Raw genomic sequence first — 27,651 nt, forward strand, 5'->3', positions numbered from 1 at the left:
TCTCTGACATTCTCTGGCTCAAAGCTGTGGATGGAAATTTGGAGGACATCAATGAAACCAGCAGCACATATTACATGAAAAGCAAATATGATGCTTAAATAACTGAAGCGTTCACCCCTTTGACTGTCCCACGAAATTCTATCCAAGAGATTGTGAATAAGGTTAGTGAGAAACAGCTGCCCTGGGGCTGTTTTTTAATCCAGTATATTGTTTATCACATTTTGTGTTATAACTGCTGGGCTTTGGTTATAACTGCTTTCTTGGGGTTTTAACCAGCCTGGTGTTAGTGTAACTGAATATAGTTTTGGTGAGATTATTTTTAGAGTCGGAGGCTTTAACAGCAGCCAGACATGTCAGCATCTCACAAGAGGAACAGCAGTGTCCAATGACTAATCCGTCAGCTGAGGACAGCTGAAAGAGTAAACCCCAATGAAACAGTGTCACCCATTAGGTGAACAAATGGACGGGTTAAAAAAAGCACAGCATGTAACAGAGGAAATGAAGGCGGAGGTTGTTGCTTAAGAAGTGTATATTGCTATATTTTACTTAGTGTTATTTAAAAGAATTATTCAAACAATGTGTCTGTTGAGGAACAGATTTCTTGAAGTGTTCACCTTTTAAACATTAAATTGATGCTTTTCTGTAGGAATCATATGATTAAGCCGTGCTGACATTGTTTGAAGGGGCAGGGCTCAGAGTTAAAAAGGGGCAAACAGAACCAGGCTGAAACACAACAACCCACATTCATCAAGAATCTAATAATCAGATCACATCATACTATATCATCATCATCATGTGGGGACAGTGTGAAGCAAACGAAGCCGATGTTTTACCTGATGGGTACAATGTTGCTGCTGCTGCTGCTGGTGGTGCTGGAGGGCAGGGCTGTGCTGATCTCAGACTGGAGACATTAAGGAGTCCACAGGAGAGATGGGAGCTGATTATGAAAATATTACCTCCCAGCTGTACGAGCTCGCTGCGTGTTTTGGAAGCTGCTGCGCTCTTCACAAATAAAGCTGGAAGCAGCTTAGACTGTTAGAACTGAGCCCTGTTACATTTATACAGTGTTAGAGCAACGGCTGCAGCCTACAGCCTTTAAACTAGCTGATTAAAATGCTGACAGTAAACTCGTCAGTCCAGATGTTACCACATTACTTTGTGGTACTTAGTTTAACAGAACTGAAACAGGCTGATTAAAATAACAGCTGTCAGTTGTCTCATTCCTTGTATTATCTCCAGTCTTAGCAGAGGGCAGTTACGCATCACACATGACCCCGTGCTGCGTCATGTGTGATGCGTCATCATACGAGGACGTTACATTTCAGCTTTTCTGCATCTTGATTCTGCTCAATTAAGTGTTTTAAACTTGGACAAAATATGGCAGCTTTGTGTTGTGCTGCAAGTTAAACCCAGTGTCCTCATGAACACAGCATCGAACAACTTTCCTTTAAAAAATCGATTGAATTTAACTGGACACACTGGTTTTCAGTGGGAGAAAGATTCATCACTCAAGCGTGACACTGGAGAAGTCACCTGGATGAGTGATAAAACTCTTTTCCATGGAAACATCCAGAGGAGCTAAACTTTTGAGTATGTCCTTGCCTGTGTTTCAATCAGCAAGAGTTTTATGTATACGTCTTTTTTCCTCTTGGCTTAATTTCAGCCTCAGCAGCATCTCTCAGAAGAAAACCGCTGTAAACTTTCTGCCAATCATCAGACAAAAAAGTAAATATATCATGTTCATTCTTTCTAATCATCTGTCCTTATTGCTTCCGTATGTTTTTTGCCATGAAACGACTTCCACAAACTCTGGGCTATTTTTGCTGTTCAAATTTTAAAACATTCTGCTCCTTCCCTCTATATCTTTTGGTATTTATAAGTTCTATACTTGTTAAAGTATTAAGCTTTTTATGACTCTTTTTCTGTCGTCCTCTCAGATTTTAAACTTTTTTTTCTCGTCATATCTCTGAGATGGATTATTGTAGAACAAGAAAATTGGCATGATTGTTCACCGTCAATGAAACAGGCCTTTCAGAATGAACTGCTCATTGGTTTCCATTTCATAAATCACATTTTAAAGTTTAACTGCTTACATCTGTCAAGAACAAAAACAAACCCTTCGTATGTGCGTGCCATATTACAATTTATTTTTTAAGAAAACATTTTCTTAGATCCAGATATATACAAATACTCTCAAGTACAGTCAAAGTCAAATAAAATAAGAAAAATATGAAATCTAAGGTTTCTCATTGGAAGGCTTTGAGTTTTTCTACATGTGTTTCTGTGTGTTTAAGTGAGTTTGTGTGTGTAAGCCTTTAAAGGAGAATGTGGAGGCTGCAGTGAAGAGAAGGGAGCATATCAGCATCCTGGAGTTTGCCCTGTGCAACGTTTCTGTGCTGCTGAAAACAAGATGTTATGATGGTGTAGACTTTAATTAATATTAATAATAAACCACTCAGGTCAGAGGCTCAGTGTTTTACCAGTCCTGTACACTTTTATTGGCTTGTGAAAAAAGCTTTATTTTTATACTTTAAACATTGATTCTATTTAATTGAGACGGCAATTTAAATCATTTCACTTGAAAAAGGTTTGAAAACCTTGAAGTAAATACGGTCTAGTACACCTCGTGCCCCCCTTTAGACTCAGCCCTGTTCGCTTCAGCTTTTAGAAACCCTTATAATTGAAACATGGTATCAAAGTTAACAGTTCACCAGAGTATTTTAATACAACTTCACGTCGTTTGTTGATCAGGTGCTTTGATGAAGGACTCCTGCGCGCTTTTTCCCAGTAAAGGTTTTAATGGTGATCACAGGGACAGCGCTGCTGTTTCGCCCAGCTTGACATCAGCATCTCGGTCCACCCTCTTGCGCTCCACGTTAAACTGTTTCAGTACTGCACTGCAGGTCCGGTCAGGTGCTGAATCTACATCCACACTGTTTACAGTCCCAGCGACAGATAGCGAGAGGTGAAGCATGTAGAGGCAGGTGTCCCGTACTGGGCTCCGGCTCTGTCTTCCTAAGCCAGGGGATCAGCAACCTTTGAGCCCCAAAGAGCCATTTGGACCCGGTTTCCACGAAAAACAAACAAACACTATTAACATGTTCATTTATTCTGATTTTCTCACACTGGTATCTGCCACCGCGTCCACTTTGGAAACATTTACAAGCTTTTGTTTTTTCTGCTGCTTAAAATATATTTTTGTAAAAAGGTAACAAAGAAAAATCCAAATAGCATTTATGATTTATTTCAGTATCATTCTGTGAATTCAACAATCAGACAGCATAAAATGTTTGACAACTTTAGAATAATTTTATTATAAAATACAAGTAAATAACTTTTAAAAGTAGCTGTTAAGTTCAAACTAAAGCTGTCCGGGCTGTGCATCACACCTGAACCTCAAACTAATGTTCAGAACAAAGTGTCTGCAGCTGCATTTTAAACCTTACTTCACACACGTTCAGTGTTAAAGTCATTTTAGCCTCATGTTTACATCTAAGATGCAACTGTGACAATTTTCCATCAGTCAGCTTATAAGACAAATCACTCAAGATTAATGTGTAACAGAAAATGAGACGAGATGATGATGAATATGTGATGTAATCACCGTCTCCGCTCTTATGTTGACAAATGAATAACTATAAAAACAGCAAACTATCATAAATCTGGGATTTCAGTGTTTGTAAAAATGTAAACTTGTACAAGTTAATTCGCTGCTCTACGCACTGACAGTGATTTGATGAAACAGGAAATGAACTGGAGGGCGCGTCAGCTGATTCAGGTGCAGCTCTCAGATTTCAGGGTGCTGTCTAAACCAGCTTCCTTCCCCCCCGGGACGCTTCCTCGAGCTGGCCGCACATATTTACACACAAATACACACCACGAGTTGACCTTTGACTTCAACATGAGCCTGTGTAAGCTCAGACTGGAGGACTGTGGGAAGGCACTGCAATGTATTTCAGGGTTGGAGCAAACATTTAGTGGCACTTCCCCTCAGACTGGCCAATTGTGACACTTGTTCTGCATTAATCAGTGTCCAAGCATCACAGCTGCTGTGAACATTGCATCCATGATCCTTCAGTTTTGCAGAGTGACAATTATTTTATTAATATTAGTACTCAGTATAAATGGGTACACCTTACACCTGTGCAATTCATAAATACATCTTGGTAATCAGGGTGGCCACCTTAATAAGGTAGTGTTAAAAAATTGTCTCTTTTGGATCTAGAAAAGACAACATGATGGCCCAGACTCACCTGAGCCACTGACTCAGGTGAGTCTGGGTTTATGCTCGAGGAAGAGCTGCGCATTAAAACAAACAAATATAAATAAGCGGCATTGTTGGACTGTAAACGTTTATCAGCTTTTTAAGCTTCGTGGCTGTAAAAAGTGCTGTTGTTATTACATGACTGTATACAGAAATAATGGTACTAAAATGAGACAAAAGTATTAAAGTGGCAGCATGTGAAACATGACCAGTATAACCACAGAACAAAAACAGAAGAATAAATATGCAGAAACACTGACAATAATTTGAAAAATAAGAATTTCTTTGCTTTGTGTGATGCAGAGAAAAGAAACCATGAGGTCACAGAAGAAGACCAAAGTAATGTCTACGATGCAGCAATAATCACCAGAACTGTTATTAAATCGTGTTAATTCTGTGTAATTCTAACAATGCAGGAAAGGTTGTTTTGGCTTTAATAGCAAGAAAAGCAGGTGTATGTGCATTATTTCCCTTTGTATTCTGATTGGCTGGTTTTAATTAGTTGCTTTGAATCCTCTGACAGGAAGAGCTCTATTTGGATGAGTACGAGGCAGAGCCTATACTTTCTATTGTAAATGAGACAGCAGGTCTCAGTGGGACTGCCTGTATAAATAAAGGTTAAATAAATAAACATGAGGTAAAGAGCTCACAGAGAAGAGACCTGAATGTTCAAGACGGCTCTACCTCTCAATTTAATGAGTGTAAAGTAATTAAGAACATTTGGTCCTGAATTTTCACAGCTGGCTGAAGGACATTCTGAGCTCCTCCTCCCTCATGCTACGATCCAATCGCTGTGTCTCAGACTCTAGGATGGATGGGATTGGATGTTGTGTGATAGTTGCTAGTGAATCACTGAGGTCAAGTCTCAGAGAGAGCACTGACTGGCTGTTTCGGGAGGACTGCTGAATGAACTCTGCCCTTTGTTGCTGACCGACAGCCAGTGCAAACTGGAGCTGCTTCACCTGGAGGAGAGGAGAGACATCATCAGCACCCACCTGACATCAGAACACCAGGAAGTCTTTTTGGTGCTTTGCACTCACCTGGTCCTGCAGCTCCCTCACTTTGCTCCTCAGTTGCTGCTCTTCTGTGGTGGTTAAAGACCCCTAAAACACACAATAGGTTTGCAACCACACGTGCCTCTATTGACATTTGTCACAAACACACACCTCATAGTCTGGACAAATGCACTTACACTAACACAACCTGTAATTATTACTGTAATAAGGGAACTGTGTGTCTCACCTGGATGCTCTCACTCAGCTGCTGTCTGAGCCTCGAGCGCTCTTCCTCCACCTGAAATACACAATAATGTGTACTCACGTCAGTGTGTCTGCTGTGTATCTGGATACCTTTCTTAGTGTTGTGTGCCTCAGTATGCCAAGGTGGTGTCTCTGCATATTGAAATCTGTCTCGTCCTAGGCTCACACTGGGTCTGTGACTCAGACTTCTTTTGCCCTTTGTTTACACCAGGAGCAAATATGGTGACCAGATTATATCCTATATCAGAACATAGTTTGACCAGATCCTCTGTGCTGCTCCTGGGTCCTAGTTCTTTACCTTGCTGTGTGCAACTCGACACTTCTTGTGTTAAAAATAGATCCAACACTATTTTACGTGACGTGGAGCAAAGACACGGCAACGTTTCTTTAAAGCTCCGCGGCACATCTGCTGGGATGTGGTTGCAATCAACTCAGGTCACTTAAGACAAACTGCATCCTGCTGTGTACCTGTGGCTTAATGTAGAAGTGTACACGGCGTCTCTCTGGGTGCGTGCACGTGTACCTGTCTCATTGTTGTGTATACCTGTTGCAGCGTCTCTCTCAGTGTGTGTGTCGCTCTTTTCAGTTTGTCTTTCTGATTTTCCAGATGAAAGTTTTTCTTGTTCAGTCGTTTCTGATCCAGTTCCAGTTCAGCCACCAGACTCTGCAGGACCGTCAGTCTCTCCTTCAAACCCTGCAGACACATTTTCCCCACACAGCTCCACTTTACAACCCGTTTCCTGTCGATGCACTTTGAGTACAGCTGCACTGACAGCATGACCACAAACTGACCTCTGTATCAGATCTCCTTTTATAGCCCACCAAAGCTGCATCTGTTTGCTGTGATCCAGCTAATCCGATTCCATCCCGGTCCTCCTCCATCTCCTCTGTGCTCTGACTCGGAGTGTCCACCTGCACATCAGCAATAAAAACAGTTACATTACAATGTCAAATTCACAGAACAGCGTCATAGCGATTACATGCAACCCATATACAAGATGACGTTATTTATAATAATGCTTAAGCTCAACCCCAGATCTTTGTGAACTTATGTAGCACGTTTTCAGCTCAGAAGCATTTAACACCCTGTGATCAACTTCAATAAAATCCTTGATAACACAAGTTTGAATGATCAGTGTAGTGGGGCAGTGCTATTATTCACAGTTTGATCTGATAGCAGAGTTCAGGCATTGAACAAACACTATACGAGGACTTACACACGTTTTAGGCTTCAGTTAGAGAATTCACTCATTAACAGGTATAACCTGTTTCTTTGTTACTTCTTGTAAAGAGTCTTGAGATCATTCCAGGTTGCAAAAAACAATATCTGGATAATCTCTGGGTGGACAGCTGGAATCATGATGGGTGGGCATGTGGTTTTCACTGGCACTGTGTCACTGGTGTTTGTTGCTGTGACAGAAGACAGGGACACGGGAGAGTGCTATAAACTACAGATCGACGACCCAAAACTGTAAAACATGGGATCCCAGCCTGTGAACCGCTTCAGCACAAGCTGGAGGTCGCCAAGGCGACAGAACCACATCGTCCACAAAAGCAAAGACGAAATCCTGAGGCCACCGAGGGGGAGACCCTCCACCACCTGGCTATAGCTACATATTCTGTGCATAAATATTATGAACACAATCATGACAAAAGGGAGCCTGACAGAGTCAAACACCCACCAAAAATGAAACCGTCTTACTGCCGGCAATATGAACCAAGCCCTCGCTATGGTTGTACAGGGACAGAGTGGCCCGTAACAACAGGCCAGACATTTCATACTCCCAATAGGACACTGCCCAAGAAACTGCCCAAGTTCTCCAAGCCAAAACCCACACGTGTGCAAACTCTCCTGCACCTCAAATATCCTGAGAGGATAAAGAGTTGGTCAGGTGTTCTGAGACAACAGTGAAAACCACATTGTTCCTCCTGAATCTGAGGTCTGACTAATGGATAAACTTTCACGGGCTGAGAAATGTGCAAAATTACAGACAAAGTCCTGGCAGCCTACTGCCCAGACAGTCCTTTGGTTTTTAACTGCAGTCGTTCTACAGCAGAAAGTGAAAAACAAACAGTTAAAGTTCAAAATTTCTGCTCGTGCTTGTTTGTGGTGAGAAATCAAACAAGTTAAGAATTATCAAATGGCTTCAAGCACACAGACTCATCCAGACACCCAGTGTCACTGAAATGCAGCCAGATGTTTGCTCATTGCACGTTTTCACGCCTTCCTTCACTATTTCCCGACACGCTTGCTCTCCCGTCTTTCTACGTACCTGTCCTGTACACCTACACTTGGTGTCTTTTGGAAAGTCAAACCATTTGAGATTCCATAAGACTGGTAATGGTATGATCCCAGTTTGCCTGTGCATCTGATTGGCCACATGGTGAGCCTATCAAAATAAAGTCCCACCCCTGCCTGCATGGATTCTCAGCAGTGATGACGATCAGGCTCGCTGACGTGTCGTCTCTCAGGCTGGATGTGATTGTACATCCTGTGTTCAGTCATGCAGAATGCTTTAGTCACAATAACTCCAGCGTTCAGTTCAGCGTACAGACGACAAACAGTGAGTACACGAGGTTTACTTTAACGACAGCACGTTGTTCTTCTTACTGATATATGGTTCGTGTTACTGCTGGAGCTGACAGAATACTGGCCCGCGGGCCGTATGTTTGACACCCCTGCTACAGAGGGTTCAAGCAGTTTGACCTCAGGCTGGTTTCTTCAGTTCAAGCAGTATCACTGTCAGGATGACTGTGTTTCTACAGTGTTTGTGTGACTGACAGACTGAAGTACCTGCAGGGAGTTTCGCACCATCACCTCCACGCTCTGCTTCACTCCTCTCAACTCCTCCTGAGGAAAGTCATCTTTCGTCTCTGTCAGCTTGTTGTTTTCCATCTCCTGCACTTCCTCCTTGAGAGCTGTCACCTCTTCCTCCGTCCTCCGTAGCTTCTCCTTTATCTGCTCCTTCTCATTTTGTTCTTTTTGCAGCTCTTTTTTAATAACCAGTAACTCCATCTTAGTCGTCCTCAGCTCTTCCTGCGTCTCCTCTCCCCACACCTCTCTGAGATATTGTGCTTCTTCTCTCCATTTTAACAGCTCATCTTGTGCCTCCTCCTTCCTTCTTTTCTCCTTTTGTACCGCCTCCCTAAGCACCGACATCTCTAGATTGCTTCTCTCCATCTCCTTCTGCACTTCCCTCCTAAGAGTCCACGCCTCCTCCTCCTCGGTGTCCAACAGCCTTGCTTGCTGCTCTTTGGCTCTCATTGGTCCATCAGCTTCTTTTCCCATCTCTATCGATTTATCCTGCAGACGTTTCTTCTCTTCCCTCAGTATCATCAGCTCATCCATTTCTCCTTTCGTCGTCTCCTGAACTTCCTTTAGCGTGTTCTCCAGTCTCCTCTTCTCCTCCACCGTCTTCCTCAGCACCTCTCTTTGGTCCTTCATGTCACTTTCTACTTCAGACAGTTGTTCCTCCAGCCTCTTTGTCTCCTCCCCAGCTCTCCTAAGTGCTTCCCTCTCTTCCTCGGCCTCCCTAACTTTCTCCTCTAATCTCTTCTTCTCCTCCCCGACCTCCATCAGCTTACTTTGCAGTCTCCTCGTGTTTTCTTTCTCGGTTCTACTTAGTGCCTCCCATTCTCTTCTCTCCTCGTCCTTCTCCTCCAGTATAGCTCTTAACCGCTGCACCTCCTCCTCTTGCTCCACACAGATATGGTTAAGCTTTGTAGCCTCACTCTCGCTGTGTTCTGCCCTCTCCTGCCACTCCTTTATCTCCACCTGCAGCCTGTCACGGGCTTCCTCCATTTCTCTTACTCTTTTCCTTGCTCCCTCGCTCTTTGTCCGTCCCTCCTGTAGCTCCCTAACCTGGGAGGAGATCGTGTCATCTTTTTCCATACCTTTCCTACTTCCTCTCACCTCCTTTTGCTTTAGTCTGGCATTCACCTCTCGATGGTCCCTCTCTCCTTCCTCCTCCCCCTCCTTCAGATGTTCCCGATGTTCCTCCCCTACTTCTTCTCTCTCCCTCACCTGTAATTCCAGGCTCTGCTCCTTACATTTCGCCTCTGCCTTAAATTCATTAAACTTCTCATTGGCCACATTCAGCCTTTGCCTCATCAGCTCTGCCTCCGCCGCTTTCTCCTTTAGCTTCTCGAGCAGCTTTGCAACCACCTCCTCCTTCTCCTCGAGCAGTTTGTCTTTCTTTCTCCTTTCATCCTCTTGTGATGTTGAGATTTCTTTTTTCAGTCTGTTAATCTCCTCCTCTTGTTCTTCCACTCTCACCCTCCATCTGTCCCTCTCAGCTTCTGTCCTCAGCTGGTCCACCTTCTTCTCCCTTTCCTCCTCCCTTTTCAATCTCTCCATCCGCTCACAGAGGGCTTCCACTTCTCTGTCCCTCTGCTTCGTCTCCTCTCTTCTCCTCTCCTCCCAAAACTCCTTCTCCTCTCTCAGCCTTTCCTCTGTCCTCTTTACCTCCTCTTCCAGTTCCTCCTTCTCTCCCTCTAATCGCTGTACTCTTTCTATCATGAGGTTGATTCGAGTCTTCATCTCTATTACCTCCTTCCTCATTTTCTCCTCTTCTCTTTGCCTCTCCTCCACCTCCTCAGTTAATCCCTCAATGCAAATCCTCAGCACCTCAGCTCCTTCTCTTCTCCCCGAGTTCTCACTAAAGAAACTCCTTTCTTCCTGTTCGGTCTCCGTCTCATCCTTCCTCTCCATTTCCTCCCTCCTCCTCAGCTTCTCTATCTCCTCTGTCATCCTCTCCATGTCCTCTTGCAGTGCCTTCCTCTCCTCCTCACTCATCTCTCTCCTCTTCTTCTCATCTTCTGCCCTGGACATCATCTCCTCCAGCTCGCCTCTCAGACACTGGATCTCCCCTTTAAAAAGACAAAAAAAGTTTTAAATACAACTAAAGTACATGAAAATCACTGTTGTTCCTATTAATGTCAGCACAACTGATATGTTTCACTTGAGTGTGTTCACTGGGATGACTTCATTCACACTGCATTTAATCAGAGTGTGTGTGGACGTTAGAAAGTTTGAGACATGTTGTCCTCAGAGCTATCGAGTCAATCCTCACAACTCTGTCCGAGGAGGAGAGCAGCTGTGGTCTCGAGACAGGCTGCTGGGAACAGTGGGAGACTGGAGGGAGACAGGACTGTGATCAGCACACTCAAGCCTGCTGCTGTCTGAGGAGTCTAAACCTGTCATGTTGCTTGTCCCGTGGGAAAGCTGCTTAGAGGAGGCTCAGGAAAGAAAGAGGGGAAATAAGCAGACGTGGTAGCCAACTGTTGGAGGCAGGGGTTAAAGCCATGCTGCAAACCTGTGGAGGTGGGGTGTAGGGGCTCTGGGGCCCAGTCACTACAACGAGTCCTGTGAAGCAATAAAGCCATCGAACATCTGAGAAGCTGGTTGAAGAGAGGCAAGTCAGAGCTCGGTCACCCTGGGAGAGAGCCTCTCTAAGATGTCTTTTAATACTCAATCATGTTGCCAATTAAGCTAAAATCTCTGGTGCTGTTTATTTTTCAGCCTTTTGATGCCACCTTTGTTGAGATGTGTTACCGACTAATAGTGGTCTTAAAACAGGCCCATTTCTCAGTTCAAACATGTTTAATGTTGTGAATAAAATGTTGGTTTATGAGATCTGCATTCTGTTTTTATATCTTCATCACTTTTTTGGAATTTGGTTTGAAGTGCCACATTTATGTGTTTTCATTATTCTTAAAGGTTTGATATTATGACTTTAGGCGTACTGTCACTGACCATGTAAGGTGTCTTTGGCCTGCTTCAGAGTGTGGATGTGTGTGTTCAGCTGACATTTTTCCACCTCTGACTGTGAGAGACGCTTCTGCTGCTCACTGAGCTGCTGGTGGGCAGACAGCGACAGAGACCTGCAGGCAGAGAGAAACAGGATGTCAGTATGATGCGACCCGTACAAACAAACCCTGAGTTTATTTCGCGTGCTCAGCACCGGATCTCCTGCAGATCAACTTCGAGCTGCTCCTTGTGCTTCTGCAGACTATCCAGCTCCTCTTGTAGCCGCCTACTCTCTCTGAGCTGCTCCTGCTGTTGTATGCTCCCATTTTTCACCTCCTGCATTGCGTGCCCCAGCCGGTCCTGCACCTCCTTCAGCTCCTCACACATTGCGGCATGCTGAAAGGACCGGTCATCCACCTGCTGTTCACCCACAGAGGGAAAGCTCCCGTCTTCCTCTGGCTCTCGTCCTCTCAGCTGCTGAACAGCATCTTCCTCAGCCTCTCTCTGTACTCTAACAGACACAGCACAATTCACACTAATTATTCAGGATTGAAATCAAATTAACTTTACTGTTCTGGCCTGACGACTTGGGTGCAAACTGACCTCACCTGAGCTTGCTGAAATCCATGTTTAGGGTCTTGACTTCCCTCTCCAGGGAACTGACTCGTGACCTTTGAGCCTGCAGCTGTGATTGGCCCTCTGACAGCTCAGACTCCAGCTGGTAACAGACACGTGAACTGACTTACATGATGTACACTAAAGCTGGAAGCCACAGAGAGGGGCATGTAGGGAGGAGTACCTGCAGCAGCTGTTTGTGCAGCTCTCTCTTGTCTGAGGCCAAAGAAGAGTTCAGGGTGGACAGCTTGTCTAGCGCATCCCGTCCCTCCTCCACCTCCCGTCTTAACGCACTCTCTTGCAACGACAGACGCGACACGCACTCCCTGGACTGATGAGACAAAGATGGCAGCCAGAGCGTCATTCTATGCAAATGACCAAGCTACGAGTCTTCCTCTGAGGACAGACACGTTCTCGGTGTCATGTCTGTACCTTCTGTAAGGCATCTCTCATATCAGAAGCGTCTTCCTCGGCTCGCTGCTTGTCCAGCTGCTCCCTCTCTAGTGCTCCCTGCGAGAAAAGACGACGACGACACCACAAGATGTTCAGCTGTTTTAAATGATGCACTACTTATTTTAGTGACAACAGTTTCTGAAGAGGACCATTTCCTGCTGTGTGCTAAATGGAAGAAAAGCTAAATCGCCCACAATACGATAGTTTCACAATATATGATTGTGATTTTTAACATTTTGCAGTAAGCGTAGTATTTGAATCACATTTAATGTGATTTATCACCTTTTTCACACAGCCAGTCATCAGTCTGTAACTGAACGGGGTCCGACTGGCAGGTCTGTCATTCTATGCTGGATGGTTTTTGTCGATTTATGCCACGTTTGCTGGGCTAACGTTCTCTCAGAATGGTGACGCAGGAGTTTATTATGCTTTTCATTGACTGATATTTGGTCTCCACGTAAAATATCACATCACTGCTCCGTCTCAGTTCAGGTATAAAAACTGCTTGAGTGACTGAGCCTGTTTACCTTCAGACTATACATTTCTGCTTGGGTCAAAGTCTCCCGCTTTGTTAGCTGGACGTTCTCCAACACCTCAGTCTCAACTCTGAAACAAAACCAGTGCATTGCTGATGAACCAGTAAAGCACAGTGCAGTGCAGTGGTGACCTATGCTGAGTACCGTCTGCGCATTTCTGTCTGCAGCTGTCTGTTCCTCTCTTCCTGTTCGTCTTTCTCCTTTCTCAGTCTGTGATGTTCTCTCCTCAGCTCTTCCTCCCTCCTCTGCAGCTCCTCGACCTGCAGACGCAGGAAGGACGCCGTCTCCTTCTCTCTGTCACACACATCGGTAAATACAGAGCTGTCAACTCTGTCAGTGTCGTTCACTAATTCATTTACAAGCATGAATGACACAAGTGTAGCAAAAAATCTGAATTGATTTTCTCTGTGTGAACCTGCTCAGTACGTCCATAATGTGGCCGAGCTCCTGCTGCTGTTGTTGTTTGTGTGTGTGTAGCTGCTGGTTGTCGTCCTCCAGCTGCTTCAGTCGCAGGTGCAGGGCTGCTCTCTGCTCACCGAGCTGCTGCAGAGATCGCTGTGCCCCCTGACACACACACACACACACACACACACACACACACACACACACACACACACACACACACACACACACACACAGTAAGGCTTTTGACTAGCACACACATAACCATACTGATTCAGACTGCAGGCGTGCGTGTGCCGCTTTTTGACTGTATAATGAACATCAGGCTGAGTAACTTTAGACATCTAAAATACATTTGCAATATTTTAAATGTGATAATGATTTTTTATTTCATGTAATTTATTTAAATTGGTTAAAATTAAGGAGCTGTCCTACAACAAAATTACGCTTTAATACAACATTAAGGGAAAATTGAATTTATCAGAAATGTGTGAAAATGATCATTTTCAGTTACAATGTAGCCGTCCGTACTTGTTTGAAGCGCTGTCATGTCACTTTAGGATCAGCTGCACAGCGCTGTCCACACAGACTTGTTTTGTCTGGGAACCATGAACATCAGTGTAACACACTACAGCAGAGTCTGGGCCTAAACAGACAACTCCTTAAGATGATGGACTAATCCTGGCAGTTTGCACAGCCAACACTCAGTAACATGAAGTTTTGAACAGTATACACAATTTTAACTACTTCAGTACTTTGGTGTTAAAACCTGCACTTTGAAGTATTTCACATGACAAATACACACTTTCCAACAAACTGGTGTGAAACTGTTAGCAGAGCTGCTCTGTGCAGCGTTATGGCATAATAATTTTAAGGGAGAATAAAAAGTCGACACACATATCTCATTCCTGACAGAGGACTCTACCACTACACTTCTCCAGTCCATTCACAGAGTCGTTGCATGGTAAGACATGGATAGGAAGTGGGCGGAGCCTTTTACCGTCATTTTATTACGACGCAAAGTACAAACACCTGTGGACACACAATCCAACACCCCCACTTGTACACAGGTTGGGGAAAAACAATCCTCCGGAAAAAACATCTTACATTCCAAACACGAATACAGAGAATTTTTCTAACTTAGACTTTGAAACTGGTTTCGTCATCATATCTGCTACCATTGACTCAGTTGTTCAGTAATCAATGAGCACTTTCCTTTCATGTACAGCTGACCTTATAAAATGATATTTCACATCAATGTGTTTACATCTTTGTCTGTTCACTGGATTTTTTGACAAAGCGATTGTTCCCTGATTGTCCTCCAATATCATAGGTATTTCATACTCAAACTCATCAAGATCTTGAATCAAATAAGTCAAATACATACACTCCTGAATTGTTGCTGCTAATGCCATGTATTCGGCTTCACATGTTGATAGTGCTGTAGTTGTCTGCTTTTTGGTTTTCCATGATATCAAAGGACCATTTTCATTTAGGCTTACACAATAACCTGTCATACTGCGTCTATCAGAAACATCGGATGCCCAATCTGCATCACTGTATGCTTGTAGACCTAGTTTTCCACTTGAACATTTCCTAAAACACAGTTCTTTTCCTTGACTACCTTTTAGATACCTCAGAACATGTTTCACTGCTGTCCAATCATCAACAGTTGGCGCATTGAAGTGTTGTGACAGTTTGCTGACAACATAGCTTAAATCAGGTCGCGTACAATAGCTCAGATAAATAAGACATCCTACCGCTTCACGATATCTCCTCACATCTGGTAATGTCTCGAATTTATCAGAATGAGTCCATTTCTGTTCACAGGGTGTTAACCTTGGCTTACAGTTTTGCATGTTAAATCTCTTTAAAATGTTCTCAATATATATTTTCTATGACATTCTGACACATTCTTTTTCTTGAATAAAATCTATTCCTAGAAAATGGTTAAGCTTCCCCAGATCTTTCATTTGGAATTTAGAAGAGAGCATTTCTTTCACGCCTGAAAGCACATTTTCATTGTTAGCTGCAATGAGTAAATCATCCACCCACACTATGATGATTACTTTTTCACTTTCAGTTTCTTTTGAATACACACAATGATCAGCAATATTTTGTCTAAATCCACAACTGCTTAAATAGTCATGTAAGGTTTGGTTCCAGTTACGACCCGATTGCTTCAGCCCATAAAGTGATTTCTTTAGTCTGTACACCAGTTTATTAGTCTCACTTGATTCTGTCTCAAAACCTTCTGGTTGTTGTATATATATTTCTTCATTTATTGGTGCGTGTAGATAGGCGGTTTTTACATCCATCTGGTGAACCAACATATCATCCTGAACCACTTTCTGCATCAAAACTCTCACACTCGATAAGTTAGCAGTCGGTGAAAAAGTCTCCTCATAATCAACTCCTTTTGTTTGACTAAAACCTTTAGCCACAAATCGAGCTTTATATCTGTCTGATCCGTCTGAGTTCTTTTTAACGGCATAAACCCATTTACCCCCCACTGCTTTCTTACCCTCTGGTAAAGTGGTTAAAGTAAATGTGTCATTCTCCTTAAGGGATTGAATTTCTTCACTCATCGCTCTTTCCCATTCTTTTGACTCACTTGACACAATAGCTTCGCTAAATGATGTGGGTATTTCACACAACAATCTGTAGCAATAATCAACACTGGTTTGCATCTGTTCATTTTCACACTCTTTCACATCCGTGATATAATCACTCAAATAATCAGGTCTCTTTCTGATTCTGGATGGATAACGTGTAGCTCCAGCATCTACTTTATCATCAGTTTTAACCTCGGACTCAGTTTGACTGCTTTCACTACCATCTGGAATATCCTCATCCTTCGTCTGTTTGGGTTCACCATCTTTTCTGGATTCATAAACCTCATCTTCATACATCTGATCACTCTGTGTTTGTTGATCCATTGTCGCGGGATTTAGTATTTTTATCAATCTGTGCTTTTCAACTTTCCCGGTTTTTGGGAAATAGATCAAATATGCTGGACTATTTTTGTCATATCCCAAGAAAACACCTTTGTCGCATCTTGGATCCAGCTTTCCCCTATTTTGTTTATAAGCATAGCACAATGATCCGAATTTTTTCATTCTAGAAAGATCAGGTCTTTTTCCAGTTAACATCTTATACGCTGTCTGACCTGTGCGTTTGTTAAAACATCGGTTCCGAATCACTCCCGCGGTTTGTACTGCATATGGCCATAAAGACTTTGGCAATTCGCTCTCAACTAACATGCATCTCGCCATGTCAAAAAGTGTACGCCAGTTCCTCTCTGCTGTTCGGTTTTGATGAGGCGAATATGGCGCCGAAGTTTCCTGCCTAATGCCGTGTCTACTTAATAAATCTCTGAACTGTCTGCTTGTAAATTCAGTTCCATTATCAGAACGAATGCACTTGATTTTCCCATATGACGCCACCTCTGCAATAAATCTTTCAGTTGCTTGAGTTGTATCACTTTTGTGTTTCAGATTATATACAAATGTTGCACCTGAATAATCATCAACAAACGACAAAACATACTTAAACCTTCTTTCGAGTTTGGCGTAATCGGACCAGCTAAATCCGTATGTACCAACTCTAATGCTGCCCTGGCCTTTTCATCCGGTTCTCGGTTCCTAGTTTGAATAAACTTCCCTTGTATACAGGCTTCACATTGCATATTTTTGTTGATTTTACCCTTAATTTCCATTCCATCGACGACATTTTGCAAATTTTGAACATCCTCATAATTACAGTGTCCTAGAATTTCATGCCACGTTTGCATATCAAAACATCCATTACATTTCTCTTCAAACTCTTGCACAGTGTTTATAAAGAACAGTCTCTCGTGTTCATATATAGGGAATTTTGTTCCATCAACATGTTTAAGAAAACTGTCCCCGTGTTTGAAAACCACAGTGGCTCCGTTACTAGTAGCTGCTTTTACTGACAAAATGTCCTGTGGAAACGATGGAATGTAGAGTGCTTGTTTCAATGTGACCTTGTGACTGCGTCCTTTACTGTCAATCATACTTATCTCAGCATCTCCTCGCCGCTTTGCAGCTCCTCTGCTCCGCCTTCCGTCAGCCAACTCTACACAATGAGCCTCGGGTCGAAATGTGTCATCAAAAGTCTTAAAACTCTCGATCTTCGTAAAGATATGTGACGTCGCTCCCGTATCCACCAGTAGCTGGTTATTCAGCATCTCTTGGCCGCCGTCCGGGACCCTCTGGGGTTCGGAGCCCGTCCTGAACGCGTAGTCCTTCTCCACAACCCCTCTCGCTTCATCCCGTCTTAGCTTCCTTCTACAGGTCGCATCTTTGTGTGTACTACTCCGGCAAAAACTGCACCATACTCTGGATCGGCACGTTCTTGCAGTGTGTCCCTTTAGTCCACATTTAAAACACACAATCTCATTATTCTTTGATCTTCGGTCATCTGCTCGCCATGAAGTAGAATCCTGGTCTGATTGCACTTTTGTCCTCATTACGTTGTCATCAGTTACAGCCGCACGCATTCTCTCGGTTTCTTCATAACTTCTGAGTTTTACTTTAAACTCTGAGAATGTGATTTTTGCTTCGCTCTGTGTAACGTGCACAATCAGGGGTTTAAACGTCTCTGGTAGACCTCTCATTATCATTGCGATCAGAAGTCCATCAGTTAATGACTCACCCGCATTTTTTAACGCTGTGATAATTGCTTCTGCTCGGATAATATAGTCCGTCACACTTTCATTCTTTTCATTTGTGAGAGAAGCAAGTTCGGTGTACAGACTTATGATCCTTGGCTTGCCCACTCCTGCATAATGACCTCTCAAAATTTTTAGGGCTTTCCGTCCGTCATCAACTGCATCTCTCATAACTAACGATAAACTTTTGTCATCCAGAAATTGTATCAACTCTGCATATGCTTCTGCATTTTTGTCATCATCTTCGCCATCGGCTTCTTCATCACCCTCAGCCTTTAAGATGACATCTTTCAAACCTTGTAGTCTGAGATGACCAAGGAACTTCGTTTCCCATATCTCATATTTCCTTTCATCTCCATCAAACTGCAAACGGGAATATCGACTGCCCGACTCTGCCGTGCGTCTGCTCATGATGCACAAAAACGCTTACTCACTCAATCGTGCCAAACTTTTAACACCTGCCGGTAACTTGCGGTTTCAGGAAACGCTGCCCTTCCTTTGGCAGTTACAGGATCTCTTTACTGCTGCTCTGGGCCCATAACCTGTTCTGTGCAGCGTTATGGCATAATAATTTTAAGGGAGAATAAAAAGTCGACACACATATCTCATTCCTGACGGAGGACTCTACCACTACACTTCTCCAGTCCATTCACAGAGTCGTTGCATGGTAAGACATGGATAGGAAGTAGGCGGCGCCTTTTACCGTCATTTTATTACGACGCAAAGTACAAACACCTGTGGACACACAATCCAACAGAAACTGTGAAAACCTGTAGACAATCAGGGATCAGGAGGCAGATATTGTGGCTACACTGACACAATCATAAAAACAGTAGTGACTTTGCATATAAGAACTATATTGTGTTGTTTACCTGTAATTCCTCATTTCTCCACTGTAGGGCGCTCTCAGTCTGAGACAGGACGGAAAGCAAGCAGGACAGATCCAGGCTAAGGACACCCTCTGGGGAGATGTTCAGCGACTGACTGCTGGCTGAGGTCAGGACTCTGGACTGAACACAAAGTAGAACACAAGCTAATTTCAAATGCTTCACTTACTGCTGCTGACAGAGGCTCTTAGGGCTTCATGTAGACCAGCCATCAACACGAACTACTGCAAGAATTCAATTATATTGCTATAGTGCCAAATCACAACAACAGCCGCCTCATAGACTGTATATTGGAAGGTAAAGACCCTACAATAACAGAGAGAAACAGCCAGAGATTAAAAATAACTCTGTTAAATGCAGAGTGGTGTATAAACACATGGTGAGAGAAGAATGCTCATTGCATCATGGGAAGTAGAGCCATGCATGGGACTACTTTACCTCTGAGCATTACCCTCCTGTCCGTTTGTCACTCCCACAATATTTGTGTCCAATCCTGCCCACACTCGCAGACTCGTCATAGCTTCCACGTGACATCAGAGCTACTGGGACACGCCCACCTGGAGGGCAAAACGGTATTGCATCCTTTGCCCTCCAGGGATCCTTCAAACATCTTTTAGTTTAAAATAGCAAAAGTGACAGACAGCTGCTGAGCTGGTGGATGCACTAACTGACGCTCGTTTACAGCTGCCAGAGGGAACACAGAGTATGGCACCCGTATGTGAACACAGCTCTCCTAACCCCGCCTTACGGGCCAAATCGCACCGATCCCTGTTTCTCCACAGCAACCCTGTGGTGGCTCATTCAAACTGCAGGAATGATTTACTGACGTCGGAAAAATACTCTGTCAACTTCACTGTTATGACACAACTTTTCTAACCCTACACAGTAAATATCAAAGTCAACTAAACGTAAGACGAGTGCGAGTTCATTGAAGCTAGCTATGTAGCGCTAACCTGTGCTTCAACAGTGAACAACCTCTTGTTCTTCGTCTCCTACACAGTGGCATTGTTTACCCATCTAGGTCGAAAACACACAGCTGTCCACACTTTGAAAGCTTTAATCCTGGCATCAATATAAGGGGAGCGTTTCTCTACAAGATACAGGTAGATGTCCCTGAACTAGAGCTCTGGGAGAGACGTCATCACTTTCAGGGATTTAAATAAAGCTGGGTCACCTGATCCAGCCCCAACTTCAAGCTTTGTCAAAAAGGCCTAATCTTAAAAGTACAGATGGGGTCTGTCTCCTGAATCCAAGCTGCGAGTTTCTTCCGCAGAAGAGGGACCTGAAAGTTCAAGGCTCTGCCTCCCATTCTACTTTTGAACATCCCAGGAACCACAAGTAAGCCTGCAGTGTGGGAGCGAAGTGATACAGCACCCTGAGGACAACCTCATGGTGCTCTCCCAGTGTGGTGGCAAGATTTCCACGTGTAAGGTCTCTGGAAGTCTCTATGCCTATAAATGGTGAGTGTAAACTTTAGTTTGGTCAGACAAGACCAAAAATGAACTCTGTAGATGCCGTAATCCACCATGTTTGGATGTCAAGGGGCACCGCATATCAGCCCCAAAACCCCAAACCCACAGTGAAGTCTAGAGGTGGGAACATCCTGTTTGTGGGCTGTTTTTCAGCATACAGCACTGGCATGCTTCATAGAGACGAATATATAATAAATAGTAAATTGTTTTAGCAAAACAAACAGCTGAGGACGGTGAGTTGGTTTCAGAGATGATGTTACAGCTGGCCGGCCAATCAGCTGACCTGAATACAAATGAAAATCTCTGCACTTGAGTTCTTTTTACAACCTTCAGGATTTAAAAAGCTGCTTGTAGAACGCGTCAAAAATCCCACCTGAGCAATTTCTCCATACAAAAGGTGTCTTGAAGCTGTCGTCACCAACAAAGCATTAAATACATTTCAGTATTTAATATTTCCCCCTGTGTCATTTCTCATTATTACAGATTAATGTATGAACATCTATGGTTTGATGTCTTTGAATATTGGATGGGCTGTTACTGGTTGTTACTGGCCAACACCCCTTTCAGAAATAGACTGACTGATAAAACTGGTGACGTGTTCAATAATAACTGTACTCATGTAACAACAGCAGTGATCCAGTTTCTATTTGACTTCGTTAAACAGGACAATAGAAACGCTGTCCTTGGACATCTCACCAACATAACACACTCACCAGTTTGATCACAGCATGGCTCACAGACTGCAGGCTTCTCTGTATTACTCTATGTCTCTCGGCCTCCCTCTCGCTCTCCTCCCTCAGACTGACCTCGGTCTGCAGTGAGCCAGTGAGCGCCTCAATCCTGGCAAAGAAAGGAGAATGATCGAGAGGAGAACAGAGGGAGGTGCAGGATGTGTTTGAACGTCTGGTAGAAGCTAATTTACCTCTGCTGCAGCTGTAAAACTTGAGTCTCCTGAACAGACTTCACCTCTGAAGTGCCTTGCTCGTCCTCGTCCCTCCTTTCCTCATCCTTCTCCTCTTTGAGTTCCAACTCTCCCAAAGAAAAGATTCGCATTGTGGATGAGAGGAGAGGAGGTGCAGAAGAGTTCGGAGGAAAAAGGGCCAGATCGGAGGACGGAGGAGGAGAATAGAATGAAAAGGGAGGAAAGTGGGAAGCGAGAAGAAGGGGAGAAGCGGAGAAGGAGAGAGGATTAATGTAAAGTGTGCTGAGCCTCAGAGAGGAGGAGACAGAGTCACAGCTGGAGAGGAGAACGGATGAGAGGCGAGAAAACTCGGCCTTCAGCTGCCACAGGTCCCTGCAGACACAGACAGGTGGGTCAGCATGTTTACAAGCTCAGGTTGGTCATTTTGAAAACGGTCTGAACCCTGTCCTCTTCTAAAGTTCTCTCTTCTTTAGGGTCTTTGAATTCGTCCGAATGCTGATTGGTGGTGCTAATAACTGGACCAACTGTAGAGACGGTGCTCTGAGTGAAGCAGCCTCGCCTCAGACGTACCTGTCAGCAGCCGTTTTCATAGCGTGGCAGTCCCGTCTCAGAGCAGCCACAGATCTCCAGATAGACAGCAGCCAAGCCTGCTGCTCCCCCACAAGACACAGCCGACGCTACACACACACGCACACACACACACAAATATAGAAACACAATAACTGCCATCTGAATGGTCACTTTTAAAATCAATTAAACTGCAGACCTCTCGCTCTTTCTGCAAATCAGCCTCTCGCTGCTCTGCCTCTTCCACAGCTGTCATCCAATCATTCGTCAGCTTCTGGAGGTCCTCCTTCAGGGCGTGGTTGGCCTGCTCTGATTGGACAAGTTGCTTGCAAAGGAGACTATTGGTGTCACCTAAACTGACTGACCTGAGGAGGGAGACAATAATTTATTAAATCAGCAGCTTCAAATAAAACCACAAACTTCTTTTTTAAACTGTCATGAAAAAACTGACAATATTTGTGTAGAACAATCACGATTATAAGTGAACTTCATTAAATGAAACAGCTATAGCAGTAATTCTGGCTCTGGGTTTGATAAAAGCCTTTTTAAATACAATAAAATGATGTTATGACTTTTGGCCACTAGAAGAAAACCTGTAACAAAGATGAAGGACTGCAAGCTTCAGTGGATGGATGCACCTTTACTCGGACAAAGCTTTGGAGAACTTCAATACAAATGGTTCCTGTGTTTGCTTTTCAAATAAACAGACGCATGAAAGTGGAATTTCATTCATGTTTCAGGAGGAGAAGCTCCTCCAGTGACCGAGGAGCAGACTGACAGACACGAGACTCTCTTAGTGTCCTTATGCATGTAGCAAGAGGATTAAACAAATGTTTCCTTAGAGTGAGTAACAATACACGTTTATGTAAAATAGCAAAAAGCTACATTTAAATATTGTAATATTTTTGTGACTGTTTAGTATATGTACTGTACTGTAGGTGTTTTAATTACCCTAAGAAATAAAATCATTGCATTAACTCTCAAACGCTGATTCAGCCTCCTATCAAGAGCTGAATTTACCACATGAACTTTTTTCATTCTAACCACACAGACGTGTATAAAAACTACACTGAACTATATAATAAATGTGAACTAACATCAGGCTGGTCCTGACAGCTTTGTTCCTCAGCTTCTCTGTACTTTGACATCGCTTGTTGTGTTCTGTAAAATTCAGTATTCAGACCAACATGAACACTGATGAACACATAAATGTACAATGCCTGAGGCTGGCATGGAGGAAGCAGCAAAATGATTTGACAGTAATTAGCACTGATAACTTTGCAGAGTTTCACTTTTGGTGCACAGCTGCATGAAAACGTTTGCACAATTTTGAAATGATGAGAACTTCTGAAACATCTTAAAAGCAAGAACAATAAATAGTTGTTGATGCTGCCCTGCTTTTATCCTCTGGGGTCAAAATGATCCCAGTTATTTAAACTATACAGTATAAATTGTTAATGCTGTGTTTCATGTTCTTCTCGTTTTGCAGTTTGGGGCCTGCAGACCTTCTACACAGACACCCTGTTTTTGACTGAAAATAACAGGAAATACTTTGACTTAGCACAGAGTGGTGTATGCTGAACCTTAGTCAGAATGCTGTTTTTGAATAAGCACATAATCACACTCTGGGGTCAAAGTTCACCCCATCACACCATTTCTTTAGTCCATTTTACATGTAAGGCCAATGCGACCTCTTTTACATTAACTTACTTTTGAGCAAAAATGAATAAAATCATAAATGATTCTGATTATAGTTGACGATCAGAGTCAGATCAGCACAGATGGATATATGCCACAGGTTAGTGAGGATGCTGTTTTTAAACGGCAGCAAATGATGACACCTGTGGTATTTAAAATGATCCCGAAGACGAACGAGGGCGGGGCAAGTTCGGGCTTATTCCTCTGTACTGTTCCCACCGTTTGCTGGTATGAAGCAGAGATTGTCACAGGTGATTATTTCTTCCCCTGGAGACCTGCTGTAAGGTGTAACTCGCATGTCTGACTTTTTCTGAGCCAGCACACACCTGCAGCTTAAAGAAGTCCAGACGCTTTTCTTTCCAGGCTCATTAGACAAACTACACAGTACTTTCTACATACTGACAATGCACAGCACACTGTGGGAATCATAGTTTCTAAGTTCTACATGCTTTGATTTCCAAACACAGGCGTGTCACCAGAACTTGAGGGTCTAAATTCATGTGGTCACAGCAGGTCTAACCCAGCACAGACAGACATCTCCACTTACCTCTGTTGTTCCTCCTCCAGTCTGAGAACGGCGCTTTCCAGAGAGTCATCTATGATTCTCTGTTAAAGCAAACACACAACAGCTGTATGCCGACACTCACTGTGGTAGTTTTACTGTATCGTAGCAGACAGTGTGTTAGTGGTACTGCAAATACTATTACTTGAGTCTGACCTCGGTGCTGAGCATCTGTGTATGATTATCCTGCAGCCGAAGCTCCAAATGCTGACATCGTTCTCTGTATTCCAACACCTACAATAAAACCACAATCAGTATATTTTCCATCTCCCACTGCATCTACTCCAATTATGAGTACAGCACTACTGTTTGGCCTCACCTTGTTCTGGAGCCTGTGGATCAGCAGGGCCTGCCTGGCCTCCCTCTCTCTCCCCTCCCTTACCTTCTTCTTCCATTCCCTCTGCTCACCCTCTAGTTGCAGAGAGAGAGCAAGTGAGGGAGACAACGACCGCCACAGCTGGTGGGAGGATGGAGAGAGAAAGATGTAAAGGCTTAACTTCGTCTAATGATCAGCAAAACTCCCCTGCCCCTTCTCACCCTGTCCTTCAGAGCTCTGTTCCTGGATTCCAGCTCATCTTTTTCAGCATGACTCTCTGCCAGCTCCTCCTGCAGCCGACACACCTCCTGATTAAGATGCAGCTTCTCTTCCTGCCAGCCTATCAACAACTCTTCTTCCATGTTTGGAAGTCCACCTGTCTGCAGTGCACCAGGAGACACACATGACTTTAGCAAATGAGTGAATTAATGACATTTTTTTTTTGGGGGGGGGGGGACACACAAATAAACAATAAATTTTTTTTGGCAAAAAAAAAGGTGCTTTCTTATTCGACCGTGTGTGTGTGTGTGTGTGTGTGTGTGCGTGCGTGCGTGCAATGGGGCAAAGGAGAAAAGGCAGCAAATCTTTTGTGCTGTATTTTGTATGGTCTTCACAGATCTCCATCACCCACTCCTCATGTCTCTGACATAGCTGGAGGGACACAATCAGTTCATTCTGTGCAGAACTAAACTTACATGTCTCACACAGATTTTATGCAAGTGCACGCAGAGACTGAAGCAGGAAATATGAAAACCGCTGTTGTAAGACCCACCTGCGATTTCAGGTGTTGACGAGCCAGCTGATCCAAACTAGCTATGCTGAACTTACTTCATGGTACAGCCCTCAAAGCTGAGATGCCTCCAAAACTACATACTAATGTCACACGACTGTTTGGCGTTTGTGTCCAACCTTGAACTGAAATGAAACACAATCAAGGTAAATTATAAACACACAGCGCTGACTTGGCTGATGCAAATAGGGCATTTAAAAGTTCCACACAACCATAACAACTTTAGATTAGGGATGTGCACAACCAGTCAACTAATCGTTGCTATTGTCACTAGAAGTTAACTGGTAGTCAGTGCTGGTGCGGTAACAACCCTAACTCTGAATTTGGACCATTCGCTGAACTTGTGCCTTCACATATTCAGGTTTCCGTGCACATGTTGCAAACACCGGCACTGCCGTCTGGCTGCGTGCAGTCTGTTCGGTCTGGGTCGAGAGCTTTCGGCCACATCGTCCTGCAAACCTTGCTGCACTTCCTAACTGCTGCTGACAGGGTGAGGAAACGGTTTTCTTCTGACTGCCTCTGTTTTATTGAAATGCTTGGCCGTCAATTATTGTTACAATAAAGAAATAACTGAGAAAACACAAATTTCTTTACATTTGTGCTGAATGTAAATAACCTGCCTGGGGTACCAGGATTAGCAACATCCACGTAGCTTTTGGGAAGCATTAACGCTCACATCCATATTTGGCGGAGCAGCTGACCGGATGGAGACGTATGTGTACATTACGTTATTGACACTGGGTGTCACGATCAACGTACGTCGCTTAACGGTCACCGTGTTTTAAAGGTTATGAAGGACTTTTGAGGCGTTTAATCGTTTTAAGCAGGTTTTATACTTATGCAGCGTTATTTCCAGAGCAAAATAAAGCGGAGGACGTTTTATAACAGAGGTTGGTCTCTCTGCAGGTCTGGCGTGATTTCCTCCTCATCATATGAGCTAGCTACTAACTACCTGACTGTTGAGCAGGATGTTCGTTAACGTGGAAGCGCAGTTTTCCCCTCTGCAGGTAGCTGCTCGGATATAATCCCAGAGTCTGACTAATATGGCTCCAACAATCCGTTTCGTCCTCTGACTACGGGGAGCACACTTCTTCTGCCAGCATGCTAACACCAGGAAACATACATTCATTCGTTCGTACCTTAAACTGTTGCCTCGTTCAGAAAATGTCAGAAATAAAACATTAAGAGTGTAAACACAAACTGGTGTTGTCAGCGTATTCAAACCAAGAACCTCACCTCTCACCCGGACATAGACAGTCATGTGATCCCACCGAAACGGAAACTTCCGCTTTGAGCGACACCTGCTGGCAGGAAATATTTACTAGTGATGATACCACTGATTTCCTTTCCGATCCGATACCAAGTAGTATTCAGGATGGTGTCGACGATACTGATCCGATACCGATACTTTATACAAAAACTTATTTTATTTATTGTATCTCAAATTATAGCGTCATCATGATCACAGGACATCAGATTACTTGTTCTTATCACTTAATAATGCAGAGTTCATCATATAGAAATAAAAAACTGAAGTTGTGCCTATTTGAACACGTTGCCTGCCTGCAGCACTGAAGGACTCTGTGAGAGACGTCTGTCTCGCCCCAGCAGCACCTGTCCATGTCCTCCTCTTCAGTCTCAACATACGCTCTTCATATTCTGTGATATGATTTACTCTGAGGTGTTTGACAAGGTTAGTGATGTTGCCACAACCATACATGCCAACCCTCCCGATTTTTCCGGGAGAATCCCGAATTTCAGTGCCCCTCCTGAAAATCTCCCGGAGCCACCATTCTCCCGAATTTCTCTTGATTTTCCACCCGGACAACAGAATTGAAAAACCATATCGCAGAATTCATAGCGCGGCCCAGCCAATTCCAGTTTCCAACAATGGCGGCAGCTACTTAGTTTTAATATCACTCTTATTTCTCTTCCTGGGTCGCAAAAAAACTTTTCAGGTGAGGATGTAGCTGTGTGAACTTCAAACATCTGAGCCGACCGACACATCGTCTTCAAACCCCCGCAGTCTTTCACCACTCGGGTTAAACATGATGTACAAGTCACTTTGATAACTTAAAAATGTTCTTGTTTGGCTTTTTCAGTGTTTTATTTGTTCGTGAGTAAATCGGTTTGGCTGAGATTAAAGTTATTAGATTAGATTAAATTAATTGTAACTTTATTATTCCACACAGCTGAATAAACGTCAAACTGAAAATGATTAAACAGAAGTGAGAGACGGTGGAGAGTTTACGTCAGCGCCCGGTTATATTAGAGAGCAAGGAGCAGATGGCAGAGTTTCACTCCACCGAGGAAGCGCATGACGTACCCCGGCTTTCTTTAGACCACGAAGGCCGAGTCCTCAGGTGGAAGCAACCTCTGAATTTGGACACTCCTGCTGTTTCCAGGCCGGTCAATAATAACGGTGACAGCCCTTTTGAATATCTCCATAATTCTGAGGTCTCA

The 27,651-nt window shown here is 43.7% G+C and overlaps 1 protein-coding gene across 5 annotated transcripts; it reads right to left on the reverse strand.

The window, feature by feature from the left end:
- Window positions 1–3,091: 3,091 nt before the first annotated feature.
- LOC147310854 (uncharacterized) lies at window positions 3,092–27,537 on the reverse strand. Of its 5 annotated transcripts, none has more exons than XM_086265782.1 (25): window positions 26,425–26,488; window positions 25,171–25,313; window positions 24,620–24,778; window positions 24,402–24,539; window positions 24,239–24,316; window positions 24,068–24,126; window positions 22,022–22,187; window positions 21,826–21,932; window positions 21,256–21,627; window positions 21,047–21,173; window positions 18,847–18,984; window positions 13,292–13,440; window positions 13,021–13,170; window positions 12,868–12,946; window positions 12,320–12,397; window positions 12,072–12,218; window positions 11,881–11,990; window positions 11,487–11,783; window positions 11,279–11,406; window positions 8,318–10,392; window positions 6,316–6,435; window positions 6,068–6,217; window positions 5,507–5,557; window positions 5,305–5,367; window positions 3,092–5,226 (listed from the first exon to the last, which is right to left on the reverse strand). In XM_086265782.1, exons 3-25 carry the CDS (start codon window positions 24,758–24,760, stop codon window positions 4,999–5,001), a joined length of 5,151 nt encoding a protein of 1,716 aa, XP_086121908.1. In that variant the 5' UTR covers window positions 24,761–24,778; window positions 25,171–25,313; window positions 26,425–26,488; the 3' UTR covers window positions 3,092–4,998. The 5 variants fall into 5 exon arrangements, with proteins under 5 accessions (XP_086121908.1, XP_086121906.1, XP_086121905.1 ...); XM_086265780.1 differs by lacking the exon at window positions 26,425–26,488 and adding an exon at window positions 26,328–26,420; XM_086265779.1 differs by lacking the exon at window positions 26,425–26,488 and adding an exon at window positions 26,141–26,279.
- Between the last annotated feature and the right edge of the window lie 114 nt (window positions 27,538–27,651).

Source organism: Aulonocara sp. 'chitande type north' Nkhata Bay, linkage group LG16 (genome assembly GCF_057382095.1).
Source record: "Aulonocara sp. 'chitande type north' Nkhata Bay isolate Kocher_YH1m ecotype deep benthic linkage group LG16, A_spYH_male_GT1.1, whole genome shotgun sequence".
In the NCBI taxonomy this organism is placed as follows: domain Eukaryota; kingdom Metazoa; phylum Chordata; class Actinopteri; order Cichliformes; family Cichlidae; genus Aulonocara; species Aulonocara sp. 'chitande type north' Nkhata Bay.